The sequence below is a fragment of the Mercenaria mercenaria genome, chromosome 6 (genome assembly GCF_021730395.1).
Source record: "Mercenaria mercenaria strain notata chromosome 6, MADL_Memer_1, whole genome shotgun sequence".
Classification (NCBI taxonomy): Eukaryota; Metazoa; Mollusca; class Bivalvia; order Venerida; family Veneridae; genus Mercenaria; species Mercenaria mercenaria.
This window is the reverse complement of record NC_069366.1, coordinates 53,800,580-53,810,433: the sequence shown is the minus strand read 5'-3', so window position 1 is coordinate 53,810,433 and position 9,854 is coordinate 53,800,580. Positions and strand designations below refer to the sequence as shown.

At 37.1% G+C, this 9,854-nt stretch overlaps 1 protein-coding gene across 2 annotated transcripts; it reads left to right on the top strand.

Annotated features, from left to right (window-relative positions):
* Positions 1-5,107: 5,107 nt before the first annotated feature.
* LOC123548867 (uncharacterized) lies at positions 5,108-9,429 on the top strand. 2 transcript variants are annotated; one of them, XM_053545925.1, is made up of 2 exons: positions 5,108-5,369; positions 6,579-9,429. In XM_053545925.1, exon 2 carries the CDS (start codon positions 6,607-6,609, stop codon positions 9,028-9,030), a length of 2,424 nt encoding a protein of 807 aa, XP_053401900.1. In that variant the 5' UTR covers positions 5,108-5,369; positions 6,579-6,606; the 3' UTR covers positions 9,031-9,429. The 2 variants fall into 2 exon arrangements, with proteins under 2 accessions (XP_053401900.1, XP_045192413.2); XM_045336478.2 differs by having other exon boundaries at positions 5,110-5,369; positions 6,574-9,429.
* Positions 9,430-9,854: the final 425 nt, after the last annotated feature.

Sequence of the window (9,854 nt, the reverse complement as noted above, 5' to 3'; positions counted from 1 at the left end):
CGTAAATACATCTTGATACTTGTTCAGTAAAGCAGTAAATGTCTCTTTATCTGCTGGTTCCAGATTATCAGCACTTCTTTTAAACATTTCTTTTAAATGATCTGTTAAGATTGCTTCACTGGACGTACTGGTTTCAATACAGTCAACATTAATTATCCCTGCACATCCTTCACTCTGAGTTGTATCTCTCTCCAAACTCTCCACAATAGGATGACATTCGCCTAAATCTTGTCCATCTTCCACAGTTACTTCTTCTTCAGTTTCATTTAGTAGCCCCACGACGGTGTCCTTGCCATGCGAGTTTATAACTCCTCAAATAACCTTTAAAGCATATGGAGATTGTGCATCTGTCCCTTCCACAAAAGCAGTTTCAGGAAGCAGATTGCATTTGGCGTCTTCACAGGTATCAGCTTGAAGGATTTTGGTGGTATTTCCGTTTTCTCCCTAACAGGTAGTCTGCATACTGGGTTATTCCCGTCTCCAGTATGAAATTTAATTCTCTTGCTGCACTTAGTGCATAATTCATATGTCACTAAGTTCCATGTAGCCCGCCCGCTTAGCTCAGTAGGTAAGAGCGTTGGTCTACGGATCGCGGGGTCGCGAGTTCGATCCTCGTGCGGGGCGCATGTTCTCCGTGACTATTTGATAAACGACATTGTGTCTGAAATCATTAGTCCTCCACCTCTGATTCATGTGGGAAAGTTGGCAGTTACTTGCGGAGAACAAGTTTGTACTGGTACAGAATCCAGGAACACTGGTTAGGTTAACTGCCCGCCGTTACATGACTGAAATACTGTTGAAAAACGGCGTTAAACCCCTCTCTCCACCCCCACCCCAAAAAAAAAACAACACACAAAAAAAAAAAACAAAAAAAAAAACAACAAACAAGTTCCATGTATTAATGTGTTCAATATACAGTCCTGTTCTATTATACCATCTAAGGATATGTCTCAAACAATGATGGGTGTCTTCAATGTAAAATCTCCTAATGCAAGTTCTACATCTACGTGCCCATAAACTTTTAAAGCCGTACCATACACACCTTGAAAAGTGAGATCATGTTGATACAGGGGATCAATATTAAAGAGGTGGGGTGGTGACCGCAGCGGTCAAATTTAACAGAGAGGGATCAGGTAGCGTTGGGGGAGGGTGTCCTACACTCACATTCTTTATTTTTTGTTAGACCATGATCTTTTTTGCGGAATTCAAGTTCATTTTAATTATTGTATCATTTGAAGGTTAATGACTATTGAGCGTAGTACATTTTCGGTTATACTAAGAATATGAAACTGATTCAGAATTTAAACATTAGAGGTACAGTATAATCGCGATCCTACGAAAAGCCAAGGGACCGGCCGTTTTTTTCGTAATATCGCTTTTCGTTCGAGTGTAGCATAGGAAATTTCGCTATATAGCACCTTAATATCTATATACGTAACCCGTGATATTTAAACATGTGATTTTCTGAACTCAGATCGTATGTAGAATGTAGAACGGGTTTTTTTCTTCACTTTTTTTCACTGTACATAAAACAGATACAGGGTACATTGTTGCACGAGAAAAAATAGCAATTGCATTAGGGCTGTGGATCGTCTGACAAGTGGCGATCCTATCCGGTCCGCGAGTCGGGGCTGACGATTCACAGATCGAACCACGGATCACCAGCAACAACTTATAATGATACAAAAATGCAAGCCTGTTATTTTTGTACTATTTTCTTTATGGAATCTAAGCTTTGCAGTTCTCATAGTGCTCAGTTTAATAGTTTTGACCTATGTTTAATGTTTTGCTGATTAATTAAAATCAGGTTTCGCGGGTGGACTTCTGTAATGTTCAGCCATTCTTGCAGGTGAACGATATGACGTCGATCATTAATATCACAATATTTAGTAACAGTTCTGCTTTTTCTGATAAGAAAATTTTATTTGTTGGACAGATGCTAACTCTACCTAAGACATTTGTTTACATCCGGTTTAGAATCTAAAAACGCGTAGTCGTCTTAGGTGTGCAAGAAAATTCATTGAAGACGTTTAATGTGGCTTTAGTTTAGTTTTATTGATAGAATTTTACAAATTGCATGTATTAATGAAAAAGATCGCGATCCAACGATCTTGACAATGACGAATATCCGTACTCGAACTTTTGGTCAAACTCGTGGATATCCGAGTACTCGGATACTCGTTACAGCCCTAAATTGCATATTCCGATACCCTCATACCCTTTACCAATTGTTTGGTATAATAAACCGACAATATACAGACGATCAGGACTTAAATATTGTTTTATTTTCTTTATGCAGTGATTGTTTGAGACGTATAGATATCGAAGCAAGTGTGACTTGTATGCCATCCGATCGGATAGTTATAGGAGAAAAAAATAACCCCAAACTTGTTCATAGTGTATAACGTATGTGTTTCGAATTTAATTACTAAGTTTTCACACTTTAATCACTGTTTACGCCCAGCTAAATGATAGTGACACTTTCCGCTCTAAAGCATTTTCAGGCCGTTATGGAAGGTGTGAAAACTTAGACGATACATTCGTAAAATCGCAACTAAAACAAGTTGAAAACAGGCTTTAAGGGCATAACAATACATTCGTAGGAGCGCATTTTTCGTAAAATTGCATTTTCGTAAAACCGCGACTTTGTTGCATAGAAATAAGAAGGAAAGCAGCCGGGACCACAACACCTTTTCGTAGTTTACCGGTATTTCGTTAAATTGCGATTCGTAGCACCGCGAATCCACTGTATTTTCCTAAAGTGAATAAATTCCAATTGTTATTTCTGTCCTTGATTTGATCCAGGTCTTAGTAATTCAGATTTTTATATCTTTATAAACATCGTTTTAAAAGGACATATCCATCAAAGTTCTAGATATTGTGTAATATGTTTAATTTTGATTTACAAAACAGCTCTGCCACGTGATATATTTATTCGAGAGCGTACTAATTATGGCATTGATGACCAAGGGCATTAAAGTAAGTTACATTAAAGACATCTTATATGCTTCAGTGACTTCTATGAACCGGTCTAATTAGGTGACATCATAGAAATTAAAAACAAGTCCAATGTTATGGTTTTGATCACCAAGGTGACATATGTTTTATCATGTCAGTTGCATAAAGTTACCTTATAATTCCCCGTATATACTTAAAACAGCAGCTACGAAATCCTCTTACAGATAAAATGAAAGAAATTATGACATTTTTAAATGTAAGGAACAAGTTTTATATTTGTATTAAGAGTGGATCTAGTTTTTTTTTCTGACAAAAATAAGAATAAAGCCGGCTTCTCAGGAAAGGTATTATTAATCTATCTTTAGTCAAAGTATTCAGTTCAATTTGATTGGTCAAAATCCCCTTTATTGTGTCAAACCAATTCGTAGTATAATGATGATTTTATGTAGGTTTACTTATTATTAAACAGTCTTTTGCCACACGTAAAGAGCGCATGTGCATTAAAATGAAAACATCCGGTAAAACATCATGGCAACCAACAGCATTGTAAATCCGTCTATCATATCTTCATGTATAAATGTCATGTAAATATCATAAATTTGTTCAATAGCCTGTATAGGATTGACAACGAATACTGAACTAAATGTTCGTAATAATTAATGCAACGACACATATTGAATTACGTCACGCATCTGATATGAAAAAATATTGACGTTTCCGGTATCATCATAACTTAATGGGAAATAGAAACGAGTATATAATGAATTTGTTTTCAACACATTTTGGTGTTTACATTTAGGACTATTCAGCGATGCTAACAACTGCATTTCTTTAGATAATTTAACTAATGTTATAATTACAATATTGAAAAAAAATTAAAGAAAAGTAAACGTTTACATTTTCTTCGTCGACGGGATATCTTCTACGTATTTCGGACATAAAAAAAATCTTAAAGTTTTCCTCAAGACCGACCTGTTTTAATCAACAATTATATCTGAAACGTTCACATTATTTAGACATAGTTACTAGCTCTTGCAGACACACGCAGATATGACAGCAGACTACTTTACATGCCAAAACTACTTTTAGCGAGTGGTGAAAGGCTGTTCTACTATCCATGACCAAAGTGTCTGTTGATATTTTGCAGAAAGTGTTATTTTACTTTAAACATTTAAAAATGACTTGTCCAGGTTTACATCAATCCTTTTCCAAATTAAGTGTACACCGTACACAGAGAAAACGTCTCGATTCAGTTGACATATTGCCTATATTTTCCTTATTACTTGACGGATTTTTATAAAATATAGTGCGTCATAAACAGCAAAATGAGTGCTTTCATCCGCACAAAGTAACTACCATCAGTTCTCAGTAGTACATGTCACCGGACTGTGTAGATAACGTACACACTTTCGCAGTTGGACGAAGTGTTTGAGGATAGTACAGAGAACTGATTGCGGACGTTTTGTGCGGATGAAAGCACTCATTTCCCCGTATTTGCCGATCTTTATCGTATACAAATCCGTCAAGTAATGAGGAAAATTCTGAATCAGGAAATTTTCTCCACGTGTACGGTTCCCAAAAATAACGTGGGTTAAAATTGGTTATCCTGGTATAACTGTCGAGTAAAGTTACATGCTAAATAAATGCTCACAAAGCATTTTCCCTTTGACTAATGTATAAGACCGTGTAATGATGTATTTCTCAAAATTGTTTATTGCATATGGTGCTCCAAAATGAAACAAACAGAAACAAATATAGTCACACCTTTCTATTAAGACCACTCTTAAGAAATGAAAATTGTTGTTCGACTTTTGTTGACAGGTAGTCATTGAATACAGGTGAGTTTGCACTTTTTATGTCTAGTGGCCGAGTGGTTAAGGTCGCTGACTTCACATCACTTGCCCCTCATCGATGTGGGTTCGAGCCTCACTCGGGGCGTTGAATTCTTCATGTGAGGAAGCCATCCAGCTGGCTTACGGAAGGTCGGTGGTTCTACCCAGGTGCCCGCTACTGATGAAATAATGCACGGAGGGGCGACGTTAACCCCAACAAACTATTTCTGTTTTTATGCAGGTTTTGTAATTGTGGCCTTTATTCAGGAGTGGCCTGTAAACACAGGTTTGACTGTATCAGAGTGCATATTCCTTGTTAACGTTATTACTCCACACTTGTTAATTCCGGTGTCATTGATGTTAAGTGTCAATGTGCAGTTAAAAAAATCAATTTATCTTCCTGGCTTCTCTGTTGATTCTAAAGCTCATTGTAAATTATGTTTTGTCAAAGACCAGCGACAGAAGACTTTTCTTCCTTGATGGATATTGTGCATAAATAATAAAATTGAATTAATCGATCGATTAGGATTTATCCCAAATATTGGATAGAATTGTCTGTAACGGCACAGTTTCATACAGGTTTATTTCATTTCTTCTGATTTTACCTCACGTAAGATTTTAACATTTTCACTGGATAAAAGGTGGTCACATGATGACTTCCTATATTTATGTGTAGTGTCAGTAGATTTTCATTTCATTTTAGGCTGAAAATAAGTGGTTGATAAAACAAATCAGTGATAGGTATTTTAGCGACAGTCAATATGTTGGGGTCAGTGTAATAAATACCGGGACTAGGCTGAAGTCTCACCCCCTTTAATTATATTGACCCCACCGGTTTCTGTGGAGGGTCACTAACAAACTCAATAATATTAATTGTAAGCTGCAGTATATATCAAGTCATATAAACATATCTTTTGTATTTAAGGATGTAGTTGCGTTTTTTTAGGATATATATCCGCCATTTTGAAAAATGTTTCTTCGAATATTGCTTTCTAACAAACGTTTTGCCCAAAATTAATGCTAAATAATTAAAATATGGCTAATAATGTACCATTTAACCAAACAGATTATACTTTTTTCGATTTTTTCACCCTTATTTTTGGCTGGTATTTGCCTAAAATTGACGTAAGATTTACAACGGGGTAGGGGTAGGGGATTTCAGATATCTATTAAAGTAGATTAGGTTTGATTTTGATATTTTCCAGACTGATACATGTAATGATAAGCTATAACTTAGACTGTAACTTACACAGGCGCTCCAGGTCTGCAGTGAGTCACAGTTCGTTCTGAAATGAGCCGCTTGATCACGTTAATGTCATTTTCCTTTCAAATTTTCCGTTATATGACCATTTGTCACGGAAGACGCATATATGGAGGATGTGTGTTGACAGCGCGCGAGCGCGAAAATCTCTCTGTTAATACGTATACTATCTCTGGTGAAGCATACCCCTGAAAACATTGTGCTCGAATTAATGCAAAACAAGCGTGACAACACTACTATTCCTACTCTTTTTCATAATCTTATTGCACATGCAATAATTAACTGTAATCCAATTTCCTGATGAGCAATTTAAAAAGTGGTTTGAAGAATACATTTATCAACAACATGAAAAATAAAAGTAGTGTTGAACAATCAAAAGCAGCCAAGTCACAAAGTCACCCTTGAACTGAGATATGATTTGATACCAAATAATATAATTTTATACCAAGTAAGATAGATGCAAGACAAACCAAAAATGGAAATATTTTGTGACGGCATATTCTATCTTTCATTTTATTTCAGAACAGGCATAGAACACATACGAAAAGCAGAATCATGCATATTAACATTTTCTTGCCGATGGTACTCGTTGCATTTGCCATTACTCTCGGAGGTACAGAAACAGATTTCGATGTATATGACCCATTAGAGGCAGACACAAACTGCACTTTCACAATATGGAATCAAAGTAAGAACTTCTACGATAGTAGACTTATTGCTATAAAACCAAACTTTATGCACTTTACGCTACAGCTGCAACACCATGATTATAACGCAACACCGGGCGTGTTCCGGCCTCTTCATTGGGTGTGGACTTACACTTCTCCAACTGCAAGTTATCCGTACCTATCGTGGAACATCGATCACGGACTGCTTTCATTTGGACTACTTGACGTGAAAACCGTGAACATTCCGTTTGTGCAACTCCAAGTTCAAGATAATTGTACGGTTACATTTGGAAGTCCAGGTACTACATCGAGTATTGTAAAAGCCTTGACTTATCTAATCATAAATATGGCTGACCAAAGTTATCACAAATATGAGCAAAGTTATTTTTGTTATCTGGCAGTGGCTCCGGGAATTCAAGAGAGAACTGAGTATTATGCGGCACTTTATTTAAATTACCCAATTGCCTACTTGAATTACAACTGTTGCATGGTTTTGTTCAGTTACGTGCATAATAAATACCAACAAGATTGCGAAAAGTATAATCAGTATGAGAAATGGATACAATGCACACTAGGACCATATATTCTTGGACTTATAATTTTCATGTATTTTCCAATCCTTCTTTTGGAATTTTGCGCATGGTTATCCAAAGATGAAAAGATCTATCGACACGATGTCGAGATGATAAATAAAACTACGAAAGAATATGAATGTTTAAACAGAGATGATAGAGAATGGGTTTTCTTGGATGGAAAAGCGCCAATAACACTGCTTGAGTCATTCAATTTCTTATTCTTTGGTCTGAATCGAAATCACCCAATATTGGCATCAAGAATACGTCGACTAATCTGCATTTTGCTGGCACCATCTGTCATTTTCATTCAGTTAAGAATGTACGCAGATGGAATTGGAGTTGAACAGTCAAAAATAACTGTTTCTGAACTGGTTAAAGAGGGAACGCCAATGGGATTTCTCTCCCTTCTTGCCGATAGAGAAGACCGAATTAGGGTTTTCGCGCCACTTTTTGGCGGACCAGTGTGTCTTCTAATTATGTACTACGTCTTGGCTATCGTATTCCTCGTTTTCCCGCGTAGTCTAAAGCAGATTGTAGAACGAGGAATGCCGAATACTGACATTTCGTCTCCTCTCTTTCTACACGTGGACGAGATCATAAAATTATCTATGCTTTCCGTGACACCAGAACCCGGGTATGAAAATGGCGCTGCTGTATGCAAATGTGGCATATACATGATATTCAACAAGAAGTTTTGGCTCAGAGTGCTTGATATTCAACGAGGTCGATTTCACTTGAACCAGTATGACGAACCAAGGCTCACATGTTGTTTGAAATATGCCATTCTCCCTTTCTACCTGTTATTTTGTTTTCTAGAAATTCTATTATGTACCATTTACTATGGTATTCCAGTATTTGGATTGGTGACTATAATGGTGAAAGGTGCTGCCAAATCGTTTTTTATGTTTCGAATGCAGAATAGATATGTTTGTATGATATTTAGAAACACGTTGTCTGTTTTCCTCGGTACAGTTATTGTACTGGCTCTGTTTCTGTTCTTCCTTTACTCTGTGTGTCTGATCTTCATTCAGAGCTTTTCATTCATTTCTCAGATCATCATCTTCTGTTTTGTTGCAGTGATTGTGTACCCGTCAGTGTCTTTTGGTTACTTATTTTTCTTCGTTGTCTTGTTGTATTATGTCGTTCGTTTGGTTAAAGATTTCGGGGATGGTTATTTAGAACTGTTGTCGATCGCTGTTGAAAAATCGCATGACATGTACAGCCAAATTAATCATTTGTGCGTGTATGACGGCCATCTTCTTCTATCAAATGTACAAGCTCACGAGATAAGGGGAATTCGTGTGAACGATCAGCGACTGGACATCCCTCAGAATGTTTTGCAGAGACTGGGCAAAGAGGACATTGTGAAAAAGATCGTAGAAAATGACAATGTATTTGGAATACCTAAACGCTTGTTTGATGTAATTGTCCAGGCACACAGACCACTACACATACAGGCCCTCAAAATACTGTTTCAGCTGGTTTTTGTCATATGCCTCGTTACCATAACAATGAGCATAACGTCGAAGTTTGCAACAGGTGCAACATCAGAGATTTCTGACGTCATGCACGTGATCTTCATCGTGACAGTTGGAGCGTTGCCGCGCGTGCTTGAAGTAGCGTTAATGAATTCCAGCGAAACCGTAAAACGGGAAATCGAAATAAGACGTATTGAACAGACGATAAAAGACTACTGGCTTCTCGAAGCAGACGATGGTTTCGCGTTTGAATCATGAGGAAGTTTCAATAATATGTTTTCACTTTTCATAAAATGATCACATATGAATCATATTATTAATAAATATTTTAAGAAGACAGCTTGTAAAAAAAGTCTGGAGCGCTGAAATAAGTAGATCTACTTGAGTTTTGTCGGATATTACTTCGAGTAGTTCAAGGTCTTCAAAACATTTATCGTCTGCTACAGTAGCGGGAGTGTAAAATGATGATGCCAAATTGAAATGATCTGAGCTTCAAATGCAACCATAAAACTTGTACCTTGCGTTTTAACTGGATTACTGCAGATATATCGCTCTTTTTGTGCTGAGTTTCAACTTGCAGTTAAGGCATAATGAACAATAAAGATGATAGAGTGAGTTTCTTTTGTTTGTTTGTGTTGGGTTTAACGCCGTTTTTTTTCAACAGTATTTCAGTCATGTAACAGTATTTCAGTCATGTAACGGCGGGCAGTTAACCTAACCAGTGTTCCTGGATTCTGTACCAGTATAAACCTGTTCTCCGCAAGTAACTGCCAACTTACCCACATGAATCAGAGGTGGAGGACGAATGATTTCAGACACAATTATCAAATCGTCACGGAGAACATACACCCCACCCGGGGATCGAACTTACGATCCCGCGATCCGTAGACCAACGCTCTACCTACTGAGCTAAGCGGGCGGGCTAGAGTGAGTTTCAATGAAGTATTTTACAATTTTGAGCTCTAGGCTAAGACAAAGTTATCAAAATGTGCAAAGAATAAAAAAATAAAACAGTGACAAAGACACAGAGTGTAAGACCTTCGAAAACATTGGTTTTAGAACATTGTATATACAGTATACGT

What these genes read in the sequence shown, in the direction of transcription:
- LOC123548867 (XM_053545925.1), top strand. Translation starts at nt 6,607, where the DNA reads ATGCATATTAACATTTTCTTGCCGATGGTACTCGTTGCATTTGCCATT.